Here is a 15,632-nt window from a genome sequence, read left to right as displayed (position 1 = left end):
TGTCAATTTGGTGTTGACAATTTGACAATGACAAGTTGACAGCAAAACACTAAAACAGAGATTCATATAGGTTATTTTCATCTTTTCGTAATTGTTATTTTCTGAATTGACACAGTATATGTTAAATAAGCAAAATAATAATTCATAGAACGAAATGATACCAGTTATTTAGTATTGACTTATTTCTTAAAAGTTGTACCCCATAAATATTTTCATTATAACCTCAAAGCCTTTCATACTTACACAATAAATGATAAGTTTTGTATTATTACTCAATCAATATGTACAAATTTATTTCTAGGAGGTGAGAATAAAACCATAAATAGAATAAATCGTTTAAAATAACATTTTTTTGTTAAAATATATTATTTTTGGCTTACAGGTTACCACTGAGATATATCAATAATGAATTTCACAAGCAAATTCGTGAAAGAAACTTGATCAATAATCAATCATTAAGACAACTATCGTCATCTATTGTATGCTGTAAAAAACGAAGACCTGAGGAAGAAAAGGTATTGTTACAAATATAAAGTTAGTTAACAAAATTGAATAAAAATAAAAGTAAACAATATTAAACCATACTAAATGAGCAGGTGATTACTTCACAATATTGTTGCAGGCCCTGGAATCAAAAGCAATCAGACCGGCGATCAGATATTCACCAAAAGGCTCCGAAGTTGTAGGAATATGGAGGAATATGACAGTACAAGATATAGCTAATGTGCTCAAGAAAGATGTTGGTATGTAATAATATATATTTTTAATAAACATTTATATTTTTGGGATTTAATTTAATACCCAAAAATTATATTCAAGATCAAAGAATTTAAATTGTTTATCTTCAATTTTTAAATTTATCTACTTAAATCCACACTAGTAATAAAGAGAGAAGCTTGTATTTTTGTATATTGTTACGAATAAACTCAAACACTACTGAACCAATTCCAATAATATTTTTAGCATTGGAAAGCTACATTATCTGCAACTGCTATAGTTAAAAATATAAGTAGAGTAATAGTTGTAGATAAAACTTTGTGTTTCTCAAAAAAATACAGCAAACTAAAATAATAATAGATGTGAATTTTCTGTTCACACAGTCACTTAAAAATTAATATTGAATTATTATTTTTTCAGACCATGTTTTCAAAGCATTAGAATTTGCCGATAAAACATCAGACACGAAATACAATAAAAACACAGTAATACTCAATCCGCAAATAATAAGGGATGTTGTCAAAATATCCGGATTCAGATTCAAGATTGTGCCAAATCCAGATCAGGAGATGGAGAAAGAGGAGGTAGAATACTTTATAATTACATATCTTTATTTATTTATTCAAAAGGTAGCAGATATTGTTATCTTCAGAGATTGTAGACCCTTTTTTGGAGACATCGGAAACCAACGTAATGATAGAGCAGTACCTCTTTTTTTACAAGTCTTTTTTTGAAAATCGGAAGGCAGACCCTGGGCTCCGAAACACTTCTGTGGAGAGTGCAACCAGGAATGCGCAGAGATGAGAGAGAGGTTAATGTCCTTAAATGCCTCCACCACCTATGCCTTAAATACAATATAAAAGTGCTCTATATCATACCTTTTTCAAGTGCTCCATATCACACCTTTTTCGTCTCCACAGAAAGATCTTACAAAAATGTCCACGCAATTTTCAGAACAAAGACGCAGTCCCAGCGCCCCCCGCGCCGCCCGAGGCGCTGCGCCCGCGCCCGCCTGTGGTGTGCGTGATGGGGCACGTGGACCACGGAAAAACTACCCTTCTGGATTCATTGAGGGACACGTCTGTGGTCGAACAAGAGTTTGGCGGGATCACCCAGCATATCGGTGCATTTGAAGGTATAATTATCATGATTTTAATCTTTCAACGTGAAAGATTATACTATACGACAAGTATTAAATGCGCACATATCGCACCTTTGTTGTATCTCGGACAGTACACATACAGCAGTTAACAAAATTTGAAGTAAATCATTTGAAGTCAACCAATGTTGTAAAACTGTTACAAAATAATGAATAAAAAATTTTAATCCTAATATCTGTTTACAGTGAAACTGCCTTCGGGAGAAACGGTGACATTCCTGGACACGCCGGGGCACGCCGCGTTCTCGGCGATGCGGTCGCGCGGCGCGCTGGCCACCGACGCGGTGGTGCTGGTGGTGGCCGCGGACGACGGCGTCATGGAGCAGACGGTGGAGAGCATACGGATGGCGAGGGAGGCTAATGGTCGCTCGTACATACATATACTCAAGTCTGTTTTCGGGATAGGCGGATTCAGTTGAAAAGGCAGAATGGTCTTGTGGCTTAGAAATGGAATTAAGATTTAAGTAGTGACAGGTTGCTAGCCCTAGCTACATTCAAGGGAAAGAAATGAAGTGGTCCTATTCTTGAGTACCGGGAACCACACGGCTAATAGTCAGCCATTGAGTATATAGATTATCCCTTTACCAAGTCATGTTCTACCAATCTTCTCAAGTCAGCGCACACTCTGATGACTTCTCTTTCGTGGCCCTTTAGTTTTGTAGTACCTGGATGACCGAGCTGTGCTCGGTAGACATCAGAAAAACGATAAACATAAGATCTCTTACACAGAGCCAACAATTTCGAAATTACTAGAAGGCCAGGTTCAGCTGTATGCCTTAATGGTGGAATCGTACATTTTAGTACGAACCAATTAGTAATATTTTTGTTCTTAATTGTTTCAGTTCCAATACTGGTGGCGATCAACAAAATTGACAAGCCAGGTGTGAACATTGTAGGTATGCCTTAATTTTGTTTAATTGTGGTTTTAAAAATAAAATTCGGTCGATTTTCAAATACAAAGCATCCTCAGCTAAGTTGTAAAAAACGCTAAGTAAATACTCATAAAAATCACACAAATTGATTGAAAACGAAGTAATTTCGAGGCTTGTAATATGAAACTTAAAACTACTAAGTTAGATAAAATTCCAAGATTCCGCAAAAAATCATTTTCTATCTTGAACTTACTGGGGACAGAACCCGATACCTTGTGTCATTTGACATTTTCATTTCCCAGGAGCGTACAATGCGTTCGTTAGCTCAACACGGCGTTATATGTGAAGATATTGGCGGCGATGTTCAAGCAATTCCCGTTTCCGCTTTGAAAAAGAAGAATCTTGATACATTAGTCGAAGCGTTGACGTTACAAGCACAACTGATGGATTTGAAGGCGGACCCGGGGGGGTATGTGGAGGGGGTAGTAATTGAAGCGCAGTTGGATCCTCAGAAAGGGTAAGTTTAATATTTATTGAAATTAAAACTCAGTAGAATTCCTCGGAATCATACATTAGTTGAAGCTTTGACGTGATGAGCTCAACTGATGGAATTGACCCGCGGGGAGGCGGTCCCGGGGGAGTATGTGAAGGGGATGGTCATTAAAGCTTAATTGGAGTCGTATGTATACTGTGTTACATTACATTATCACAATTTTCGGAACATTTAGTTGTTAGAGCGTTACAATTTGGTGCCGTGACCAAGGCAAAATATCAGTAATCCATATCCTGCAGTAAATAACATGTTTTATGACTACCACTGATTGCAATAACATAGGAAAATATTTTGTTTTTGTCCAGGAAACAAGCAACGGTTCTGGTGCAAAGGGGCACATTACGGCGCGGATGCGTTTTAGTGGCTGGCACCGGGTGGGCTAAGGTAACTTTATATTTACCTAGTTTTTGCAACCTAAAACAAACGGGTTTACGCAAATCCCATGTGTAAATTGACGTCGTCCTAGCAAAAATTCAGGTTAAGAGTACCAGAAATCGCCGAGCTTGCATGAAGAGAGTTCGTGTGGATGAAGCGAAGGAAGTATGCAGAGTACGTGGCAAGTGAAAACATTTTGCCTCTACCTACCCCTCCGGGAAAGTGGCGTGATTTTATGTCTGTATGTATGTAAATTTTTAATAACTTCTTTATTTCTTTATGTCAGGTTCGTGTTTTGCATTCAGCGGACGGTCAGCCGGTGCAGTCAGCGCCGCCGTCGTCGCCCGTGTTAGTGCTGGGCTGGCGGGAGCTGCCCTCCGCCGGAGACCAGGTCTTGGAAGTACAATCAGAGGTAACGTATCGTCTACTCCTTCTCCCGGCTTTAGTCCCGGTTGCAGCCACACCACTCTGGAGAGGAGCCCGGGGTATGACTTTGACTATGGATCCTGGATTGGGCGAGTCAGGTTTTTACACGAAGCGACTCCCGTCTGACCTACGCAGCCTTTGCAGGTAAACCTTATCCGTATTGGATCCATAGTTACACATCCACTTGCGAGGTAATACCGCGGGCGATCTAATGTTATTATATCATAATTAATTTTTAAACATTTTTGGGTTCCAATCCAGAACATAGTGTTAACTTTGTATTAATTTGTACTTTATAGATTGAAACCTACCGTGTTAACCTTAAAAAATAAATAAATAAATAGGTAAGTTAATTAATTGTTGCCGTTGTGTGTTTTCCAATTATTTATTAATTCTCTTTGACTCCAGAAACGAGCAAACGAGGTGATGAAGTGGCGACAAAACCAACGCATGCGCGAAAAACAGGAACAAGACAGAACAGCCATTGAAGCTAAGGAGACCGCCCACCAAGAGCAGTACAAAGCTATGTTAGCTAGAAAAAGGGCTTTAGGAAGGTTCAAGATGAGGGCGGATGGCCCTAGGCAGAAGATGATACAGCACGATACACATCCAACACTCAATGTTATTGTTAAAGGTTTGTGTATACAATACATATAATCACGTCTATATCCTTAGCGGGGTAGACAGAGCCAAAAGTCTTGAAAAGACTGATGGGACATGTTCAACTGTTTGGCTTGAAAGATAAAATTGAGATTCAATAGTGACAGTGACAGATTCATCGCCTATAAGAATCCCGAGTTTGCAGTCCCCCTGTACCCCTCTTTCCCCCGGGAGCCCTGTACAAGCCCCAGGCCTTCGCCTTTGGAATATTTCAGCGCTCACCAAGTTAAGTAGCTCGCTATCCTTTGGTGGCTTCTTGCTGAATCGCGTGTCTAAAGCTCTTATATATTGTTAAAATAGTCCGCTAATTAAGGTTGTAGAATAAGAACTTATTATCAATGATTATACTCTACTCAACGTATCTTGATCAAATGAAGGACGTCCTGGCAAAGGGTCAGGTCAGGAATATCCGAAATCGCCGAGCTTGCATGAAGAGAGTTATAAATGTGGATGAAGCGAAGGAAGTATGCAGAGATCGTGGCAAGTGGAAAGATGTAGTCTCTGCCTACCCCTCCGGGAAAGAGGCGTGATTTTATGTTTATAGCTATAAGGAGCGAAGAAATAATGGAAAATATAAAAAAAAAAACGGGGAAAATTATTCACCCTTGAGGGCTTCAATGATGCCCAAAATAACTATTCCACGCGGGCGGAGTCGCGGTCGCGGGCACAGCTAGTTATCTACACAGGGTGACATTTAAAACAACTGCATCCTTTTAAACATGGACTATACTCATGCTTCTGAGCCGTTTGAGCCTATTTTTATTTAAATTAAACGTCATCATTTTCACATTTAAAAAACCTTCAAAAACCAAAACCTCAAAAGCTTTATTAAAGACCAATACTACAAAAAGAAATAAAAACTGAACATGTAAATAAATGTCTGAAAAATAAATTATTTTTCTAGTATCAAGATCAAGTAAAGTACAGAGTTGTCGAGATCGCTCAGCTGAATGAATTGTGTCGTTGACCTCTGAATCTTATGCGTCGCTTTTCCGCCGGCCGGGGTGATATTACGTATTTAGGATCGTGGATTTTGATACTTTTATATTTTTTTTCGAACTTTCTGAAATATGAACCGATATAAATTTCTTTTAACGTTTTTAAATATCCTTTAGATGAGTAAATTTAACAGTTAAATGTATGCAGGTGAATTTAAATGTCACCCTGTATATAAATTTTGTATGAGCAGGCGACGTGGACGGCTCGGTGGAAGCGATCCTGGACATCCTGGAGACGTACGACGAGCACGAGCGGGTGCGCCTGGAGCTGGTGCACTACGGCGTCGGCCCCGTCACGCCCAGCGACGTGGAGGTCGGTTGTAAAGAATCTATGTGATAATAATTAAACGCATCGTGAATAGGCATGCGTGCCGTGTGGTTCGTGGGAACAGTAGAAAAAAAGAGTAGGATCACTCCATCTCTTTCCCATGGTTGTCGTAGAAGGCGACTAAGGCATAGGCTCAAAAAATTGGGATTCTTCTATTAGGCGATGGACTAGCAATCCTCCATCTCTTTCCCATGGTTGTCGTAGAGGGTGACTAAGGTATAGAGTCAAAAAATTGGGATTTTTCTTTTAGGCGATGGGCTAGCATCTAGTCACTATTCGAATCTCAATTCTATCATTAAAGCCATACAGCTGAATGTGGCCTATCAGTCTTTTCAAGGCTGTTGTCTTTTCCCCGCAAATGATATAGACGTGATTATATATATATATATATATATATTATTTACTATCTTTGTTGTCATGTTGTCATCTTTCGTTGAATCTATCAAGTTTATAGTTTAAATAATTATTTCCCATAGTCGCCCTTAACGACGTCCATGGGAAAGATATCCAAATTAATAAATGATTGATGTCCAACACAGATAGCCGAACCTTTTAACGCGGTGATATACGCTTTCAACGTGGACTGCCCGCCGCCGGTGGCCGTGGACGCGAAGAAGAAGAATATAGCTGTGAAGAAGACTAACATTATTTACAAACTGGTCGACGACGTTAAAGAAGAGATCAGCAGGAGAATACCAAAGAGGCAAGAGGAGGAGATTGTTGGTGAGTATATATTATGTTAACATGTTATCGTCATCTTATCGAGGACGGCCTCTGTGGCACAGCGGTAATACGCTTGTCAGTGACACCGGAGGTCCCGGGTTCGAATCTCGGCCAGGGCATGAAGAGAAAATGACTTTTTCTGATTGGTCTGGGTCTTGAATGGTTATCTATTATATAGTATTTATTATAAAAATATAGTTTCGTTGAGTTAGTATCTCGTAACACAAGTCTCGAACTTACTTTGAGGCTAACTCAATCTGTGTAATTTGTCCCGTATATATTTATTTTTTATTAATTTTATATATATTCACTTTGTTTTTTTTAATATAGTCAATGTAATGTAGGATTATAAACTTTGAATTCTTCTTTTAGGCGATGGGCTAGCAACCTGTCACTATTTGAATCTCAATTCTATCAATAAGCCAAACAGCTGAACATGGCCTATTGGTATTTTCGAGACTGTTGGCTCCGTCTTCCCCGCAACGGATACAGACGTGACTATATGTCTTCCTCCTGATTTTAGTACCCGTTACATCTTCATCTAATGGGAGGAGCTTGATGCGCGCCTTTTGAATTTAAGATTTCGCCTTAAAAGAAGAATCAGAAAGAAGAGTACATACATACGTCATACATATATATGGTCACGTCTATATCCCTTGCGGGGTAGACAGAGCCAACAGTCTTGAAAAGACTGAATGGCCACGTTCGGCTATTTGGCTTAATGATAGAATTGAGATTCAAACAGTGACAGGTTCCTAGCCCATCGCCTAAAAAAGAATCCCAAGTTTGTAAGCCTATCCCTTAGTCGCCTTTTACGACATCCATGGGAAATAGATGGAGTGGTCCTATTCATTTTTTGAATTGGTGCCGTGTGGTTCCCGGCAAAAGAATTTAATATTTCGCCTTAAAAGAAGAATCAGAGAGAAGAGTAATTATTTATTTTGCCCACTCAGGTGAAGCCAATGTACTCCAACAGTTTATGGTGACTGAGGGCAAGAAGAAAGTGCCCGTGGCAGGGTGTCGGTGTACTAAAGGGAACTTATCAAGGAATTCACTGTACAAAGTCATCAGGAATCAAGAAGTGGTTTTTGAAGGTAAATTTCTTTGAATCATGTCCGCGTACAAGTCAACGGCAGAGGAACGTGACTTACTGTTTATAAGTTATTGGCGTGATAGATTAAGTGTGCTGGTTATAATTAATTTATATAATCATGGATATATACCTTGTGGGGTAGACAGAGCCAGCAATCATGAATGACTGATAGGCCACGTTCATCTACTAAAATTATTTTGTCCTGTTGCGCGGGACAGTTCTCCCGTGGGAAAGCCTATTGCAGCACGGAGGATTATATTAATGATGAAGAATAACTGTACCAAGTTTCGTTAAAATGCGTCATGTAGTTTTTGTTTCTATAAAGAACATACAGACATACAGACCAAAATTCTACTTATTGCATTTTTGGCATCAGTATCGATCACTAATCACCCCCTGATAGTTATTTTGAAATATATTCCATGTACAGAATTGACCTCTCTACAGATTTATTATATTACTAGCTTTTACCCGCGGCTTCGCCCGCGTGGCATCCCATGGAAACAGTTTTTTCTCCATATTAGAATGGGATTGGGATAATTTGTTATGAGAGTATAAAATTGGTTGTTCCGTGTGGTTCCCGGCACCAATACAAAAAAGAATATGACCACTCCATCTCTTTCCTATGGATGTCGTAAAAGGCGATTAAGGGATAGGCTTATAAACTTAAGATTCTTATTTAGGCGATGGGCTAGCAACCTGTCACTATTTGAATCTCAATTCTATCATTAAGCTAAATAGCTGAACGTGGCCATTTAATCTTTTCAAGACTGTTGGCTCTGTCTACGCCGCAAGGGATGTAGACGTGACCATATGTATGTATGTTAACTGAGAATTATTTAAGTACGCTGCTATACACAACATTGTTTGTTCTTCCATTTGGTGCCAAAATAAACAAATTTCGTGGACTGGATACACGCGAACAGGCGACATATAGCTGCCCATGGGAGAAACATGGCTTTTCCAGATGCACTCCCGCAACTTGCAATGTTTGCCCTTGGGCTTTGTTAATGGTTATGGCGAAACTTAACTTTATGGGAAACTGTACCCTTTTAAATTGAAAAGGCAAATCAGTGGGGATTATTGGAATTCGAGGTATCATTACACTTTCCCCTTTACCTACACCTGTTAAAATAGTGGCGCCAATTATATTTTGCCCTAATTGAATTACCCTAAGCCTAGTTCCATTGCATAGACGGGGAGCATCTAAATTTCGCATCAGCATGATAGGTACACCTACCTTTAAATTTATCTTATGCGATGGAACACCTGAAAGTTCAAGCGAGTTCAAAAACTCAGCTGGATACGAAGTGCTCTGTTCTGGGTCGACGATTGTGTCAATGGACAAATATAGTTTTGATTCACTTTGAATCTCATTTAAAATATTGACATTGACTATGTTCACAGTGTCGTTTGTTGGCGCAAGAATAGCTCTTGCACATAGCCAGGCATCGTCATGTAAATTCTGTTGCAGATCCGGATAAACTTTGGCAATGAGCTCCTCCACATTTTCTACCAAACTGCAGAAATCCTGAGTGAGCGAAATGTAACCTTCACTGTCTGTATGCATGAGTCCATCGCCAATTTTTATTAGATTATCTGCATATTGTCTCGCATCTGCGTCATTATAGAGGTGTACTCTCATATTCGTTGTAAGACTAAATTTTTTAACTGCTGGCCATAATCTGGACGATTTTAGACAGGCTTTGATTTCGTCTGCCGGTGTACCCCTTTGGATCACTGGCAAAGTCTGCCTAAAGTCACCTGCAAGCAAAACTACCATTCCTCCCATAATATCTGTACTGTCTCTCAAATCCTGAAGAGTCCTGTTTAAGGCCTCTACAGCTTTTTTGTTAGCCATCGTGCTTTCATCCCATACCAAAAGCTTACATTGTTTCAGCATTATACCGCGTGAGCTGTTTTTGCTGAAATTGCAGATAGGGGATTCTTCTTGTGCAAGATTTAAAGGCAATTTTAATACAGAATGTGCAGTGCGCCCGCCATTAAGTAATGTGGCGGCGATGCCAGAAGAAGCAACAGCAACAGCAATTTTTTGGTCTTTTCTAATAGACGCTAATAAAAGATTTAATAAAAAGGTTTTTCCAGTGCCTCCTGGAGCATCGAGAAAAAAGAGTGCACCATTTCCTGACTCGATTTGATTGAACACTCGTTGATAAATTTGACTCTGTTCTGGAAGTAGTTGAGGGACTAACTCGTTGACTTGCTGTTGTAATATATTAATATTATAGTTCAATTCCCGAACTATATCGTCGTCTAAGTCATTTTCATATATTCTTTGTGGGCTTACCATTCCAAAATCTTGTAGTTTCTTTCCCGACATTGCTAAAACCTTGTTTTCAATTTTGATCAGTGCTTCATTATAAATGTGGTCATTAAAACTTATTTCTGTATGTGTCTGCTGTAATCGTCGTAAAATATCATCTGCCATGTGCTCTTTGTATTTATTCCAAAGATTTTGAGGATTGGAAAGGCCACAACATGATATTAGAGTCGCATATAGTTCTCTGATTTTGTCTGGTGATCGGCATTGTACCGCTTCCTCCATAGTTTCATCCCAATGGTTATCATTCTCTAAAAGACTTAGAGCTTCACATGCTTCTCTGTAAGTACTGCATTCCAGACCATTAACAACTTTCAGATCTTTGTAACTTGTTGGGCCTCTAATATGGTGTAATAACATACGCAAACAAAAGCATTCAAAGTTCGTTACATGGACGGTATAGACACGACCGAGAGCTTCTGACGATTTAATCCCAGGCCAGTTTTCTACAGGCGTTCCTTGAATGCGGCGCTTCCATTCCTTACTTGAGGTTTTCCATGTATAATAACGGGGCACTTCGCAATACATTAATGTTTTAGCAAAATTATCTCTTTGACAAAGTTGGAAAAAGGCAGTTAAAGTAGTTTTAGGGGGTGAAGAAATCCTTTCCTGAAAATTGCTTTCATTGAAGAACACACGCTGTCCGTTTTCTAAATGAACAGCTAGATGAGTAACAGTTGGATATCTTTCATGCAACGGAAAACCAAGAAGTCGCCACGCTGCCTCATTACTACTGACATATCGACCCGCTTGATAGGTTTCCACTTCATTAAGTGGCTGCGATACATCTTCGTTTCGTAAATTGAAAATAGCCTGATCACTCCCCTTATTTATGTATTTACAAATGTATTTAATGGCGCGAACAGAGTTACAGGCTTCTACATTTATGTGGGCATTAAATATCTTACACATAATGGGTGAATATGGCACAATCCAACTATTATTGATAATGCGACCTCCAACTGTAGCACTTCTTCCTCCATCTTCGGGTGCTCTACGTCTATACAATGGATAACCCTTTTCATTATGCACTGTTTCCATTAGCAACTCTCGGGGAAAGTTTTTTGTACATCTTCCATTTTTCATGCAAGAGGATGATGGATTGCTTGCTCCACAGGGACCATGAACCATGCTCCTAACTATGGTATCGTACAAATCTTTATCTTGTTCTGGATCTGGAATCTCAGCACTTATTATCTTATCTATTTGATTGGGACGCAATTTTTCTTTCAACCAAATAAGAGCATGTACGTGTGGCAGGCCTCTTTTTTGCCATTCAATGGAATACATATAGCATTGGACGTCTCCAAATATTTTCCCTTTTGTAATAACATTGATCAGCTTTGAGACTTTTAAACGAAACACACGGGCAACTATGTCATGTCGGTCAGCAGGACTTTGTCCGGCCATAATATTATCTTTAATTTCATTCCAAGATGAATTGCAGGTAAAAGTCACGAATAAATCAGGCCTGCCGTAAGTGCGCACATAGACAAAAGCGTCCTGTGTGTATTCATGCAGGTAACGGGGACTATTCACAAAAGTAGATGGAAGGATAACCATTCGGCCTAAATTATTAGGATTGATATTACCATCCGTGCTAATCGCATCTTGAAGATGAATATAGTTTTCAGCTCGTAATTTTTGCTGGTTTAAAGAAATATAACGAAGTCGTTCACTCTCTACTTTGATGTACATGTCAACCAAAAATTGATGAAAAAGCTGTCTTGTTCGTAAAAGGAGATTAAAGTCATTATTTCTCAGCATTATGTAGAAAGCGTAAAAGGCCATGCAAGATACTTTTTTATTAGGAACAGGCTGTTTTGTAGCTGGATTAAAGAGAGGAATATCAAAATTATACGTAGACTGTCCTTTGGTAAAAATTAATGGGTACTGCAAAGCATCATAAAATTGATGAGTGTCGGCTACACGTGTGAGTGTCCTATCGCGGGCTCGTAACACGATGTCTCGTGAGGAATACTGATCGCCTCTTACAACGGCAGCTACTTCATTTATTGTCGGTTCATTAAAGCGTCTCTCATGTTGGCCGCGTGGCGTTCGATCAGCATGGATAACTACTTTATAGTCCTCTTGTGGCCATCTTTCTATTGCGGTTTGAAAAGTATTTATGAGCATGTTATGGCTACGTAATACTCTTTGAATTTTTAAAACTATTTCTCTTTCAACTCCCTGAATATACTGACAACGACGGTTTACTTCATTTTCTTCATTTCCCATGAAATATATTTGCAGAAATACGTGCTGTGCATTATCTGTTGGAAAAAGTGAACCAATTCGATGATATATTTGGCCTTGTACTGTAAATGTAGGTGAAAATCCAGGCATTCTTATCTCCTTATCTACACCAAAAGATGTCATTTGGAAACAGGAATTGTACTTTCTGATTATTTTCAAAAATCGCCGCGATTCATCTGTATTACTTAAATAAAGTGTTTTGAGCGGTTCCTCTGGTTCTCCAAGTAGGTCGAGAGACACTTTGCCATTGGAACAACACATCCCTGGAGTTTCATCCTTCCATTTTAAAGCATTACAAAACCGGCATATTTTTTCCATGGATCCAAGAATAAGTGAAGTATGAGTTTTGTAATCAATTGAAGTATCGTATTCAAATCCAGCATTATTAAATACGGACCAATTATGACGCATAAAAGTACGACGACGTTCGGTTTGAATTTCTGAAATACGTATTCTTCTGGCCTGCGACTGTTCAGGAGTTTCTGTCCCTCTAATGATCACCTGCCGTTGGGCTTGTGCCTCCAAGCGATGTTGCAATTCAAGAGGCGTCTCATTTGCTCTTAAAATAGCTTGACGTTGAGCTTGTTCATCTTGGCGTATCTGCCTTTCATGTGGCGATTCAACAGCTCTCAAAACTCTCTGCCGCTCGGCTTGTTCCTCCAAGCGGAACTGGGTTTGCAGGGAGGATTCTGCTTGTCTCAAAGCTCTCTGACGATCAACTTGGTCCTCCAAACGATGTTGTCTTTCAAGAGGCGTCTCATTAGCTCTTAAATTATGTTGTCGTGCTGCCTGTTCTTGCCTTCTTATTTCGGCGTGAACCGAGGATTCTTGTGATCGAGCAACTTTTGCTGCCCGGGCTTGCGATGTGCTCCTGGCTAAGTTTGACTTACGTCTGCGAGGCATTTTAATGTGAAAAAGAATTTAAAACTTAAGTAAATAATAATTAGTACTAACCTACCTACCTATCTACCGAAAAAATATACAAACTTTAGCAACAGCATATACCACTACCGATACCGAAACAATATCAAGTTTTTTTTATTTAATTTAGCAAGCGAAGCGAAGCTTATCTATTTAAAGGTGTTCCCTTTAAATAGATAGTACCACTGAAATGAACGAAACGATCAAAATTATTAATCATCAGTAAGCAAAACCAAATGATATAGTTAACTTGCGCGAGCGGAATCAGTGTCCCTCTTATGATCTGATGAGAAAATATGCATAGCGCGATTAAAAATACACGCAGTCGCCATCTAGTGATTATGTCCCGAATTTATAAAAAAGTTATAAATTCTTAGCAGACGTCTCCAAGTCATAATCTGACATTCAGCCAAATTGTATCTCCATTGATTCAAAACTCACTTCGCGCATTTAGCGCCATCTAGTGATTATGTTGCAAAGTTATAAATTCTTAGCAGACGTCTCCATCTGACATTCTGCCAAATTGTATCTCCATTGATTCAAAATTCACTCCGCGCATTTAGCGCCATCTACGTAAGAGTGCACAGGTTTTTCGCTAATCCCACGGGAACGATTGTTGTTTTCAGAATAAAAGGTACCCTATGTCCTTCTCCATACTCTGAACTATATATATGCGAAATTTCAAGAAGATTGATTCTAAATTCGCTCCGCGCATTTAGCGCCATCTTCGTAATTAGCGCCATCTACGTAAGAGTGCACAGGTTTTTCACTAATCCCACGGGAACGATAGTTGTTTTCAGAATGAAAGGTACCCTATGTCCTTCTCCATACTCTGAACTATATATATGCGAAATTTCAAGAAGATTGGTTGTGTAGATATTGCGTGAAAAGAAAACAAACAAACAAACAAACAAACTTACTTTCGCATTTATAATATTAGTTAGGATTAGGATAAGTACAGATAAACATGTGTGGTCCGATTTTGACATAACAGCCTTTTGCGTGCATGAGCATTTTTGACATGGTATTGACATAATTTGTACAGTATGTACATATCTTATTTTATCTAAATCTATTTGACGTAATATTCGTATTGCAATGATTAGTTTTATACTTATTCACGTTTTTAATGTAGACAGTGTGTCCATTAGTCCACGATTTAGATTCAATAGACGTCCGGTGAAAATGCTGCAGTGTAGTTTGTTCCGCCGCTTCTTTTACACATGCGTTTTGGAAACGGTAGTACATATAATTAGATTTAAGTGATGTGACGTCAATAAGTGATACCTTGTATCCAATTATTAAAATAAATCTATTCTATTTTAAATAACACTAAAAAACTGACGTGCCGTGTGGTTCCCGGCACCAATACAAAAAAGAATAGGACCACTCCATCTCTTTCCCATGGATGTCGTAAAAGGCGACTAAGGGATAGGCTTACAAACTTGGGATTCTTTTTTAGGCGATGGGCTAGCAACCTGTCACTATTTGAATCTCAATCTTATCTTAAAGCCAAATAGCTGAACGTGGCCTATCAGTCTTTACAAGACTGTAGGCTCTGTCTAAACCGCAAGGGATATAGACGTGACCATATGTATGTATGTATGTAAAAAACTGACAGAGGTGAAGACTGAAGACGCTACCTGATGATTCATCATTCCATTCCAGGTAAACTGGCGTCAATGAAACATTTGAAAGACGAAGTGAACACGATAAAACGCGACATGGAATGCGGACTGCGTTTCGATGATACAAGCTTCGAGGTGAGGCCGGGGGATACCGTCGTGTGTTACAAGATGGTGGACGTCGTCGACCGCACCGCGTGGGACCCTGGGTTCTAGTTATAGTATAATAAATTGATGGAATATGTTATTGTGTTTTTTTACATACATACATAAAATCACGCCTCTTTCGTTTTTTTGTTTTTTGAAAAAATTCATATTGTCACATACGGATATGGTCACGTCTATATCCCTTGTGGGTTAGAGCCAACAGTCTTGAAGACTGAATGGCCTGGTTCAGCTATTTGGCTTAATGATAGAATTGAGATTTCAAATAGTGATAGGTTGCTAGCCCATCGCCTAAAAAAGAATCACAAGTTTATAAGCCTATGCCTTAGTCGCCATTAACAACATCCATGGGAAAGAGATGGAGTGGAACTAAAAATTTTTTTTTGTTTTTTGAAAAATATATATTGTCACGTTTATGTC

The 15,632-nt window shown here is 39.0% G+C and overlaps 1 protein-coding gene across 1 annotated transcript; it reads left to right on the top strand.

Moving 5' to 3' along the window:
* Positions 1-25: 25 nt before the first annotated feature.
* On the top strand, positions 26-15,275 carry LOC106137410 (translation initiation factor IF-2, mitochondrial). Its single transcript, XM_060949300.1, has 15 exons — positions 26-304; positions 383-515; positions 623-743; positions 1,138-1,301; positions 1,672-1,852; positions 2,063-2,239; positions 2,719-2,768; positions 3,051-3,265; positions 3,607-3,685; positions 3,963-4,088; positions 4,511-4,736; positions 5,952-6,073; positions 6,628-6,811; positions 7,765-7,905; positions 15,091-15,275. The coding sequence occupies exons 1-15, from the start codon at positions 282-284 to the stop codon at positions 15,261-15,263; spliced, it is 2,115 nt and encodes a 704-aa protein (XP_060805283.1). The 5' UTR covers positions 26-281; the 3' UTR covers positions 15,264-15,275.
* The last annotated feature ends 357 nt before the right edge of the window (positions 15,276-15,632 follow it).

The sequence above is a fragment of the Amyelois transitella genome, chromosome 18, assembly GCF_032362555.1.
Source record: "Amyelois transitella isolate CPQ chromosome 18, ilAmyTran1.1, whole genome shotgun sequence".
NCBI classification, from domain to species: domain Eukaryota; kingdom Metazoa; phylum Arthropoda; class Insecta; order Lepidoptera; family Pyralidae; genus Amyelois; species Amyelois transitella.
Note: the sequence above shows the minus strand (reverse complement) of the source record. Positions and strands in the feature narration are given on the sequence as shown.

Excerpts from the sequence above, each read along its gene's own strand:
- LOC106137410 (XM_060949300.1), top strand. The coding sequence starts at position 282 with ATGTACAAATTTATTTCTAGGAG. Across the intron at positions 744-1,137 it reads TGTGCTCAAGAAAGATGTTG|ACCATGTTTTCAAAGCATTA; the intron begins GTATGTAATAAT and ends TTATTTTTTCAG. Across the intron at positions 6,074-6,627 it reads TCACGCCCAGCGACGTGGAG|ATAGCCGAACCTTTTAACGC; the intron begins GTCGGTTGTAAA and ends TGTCCAACACAG.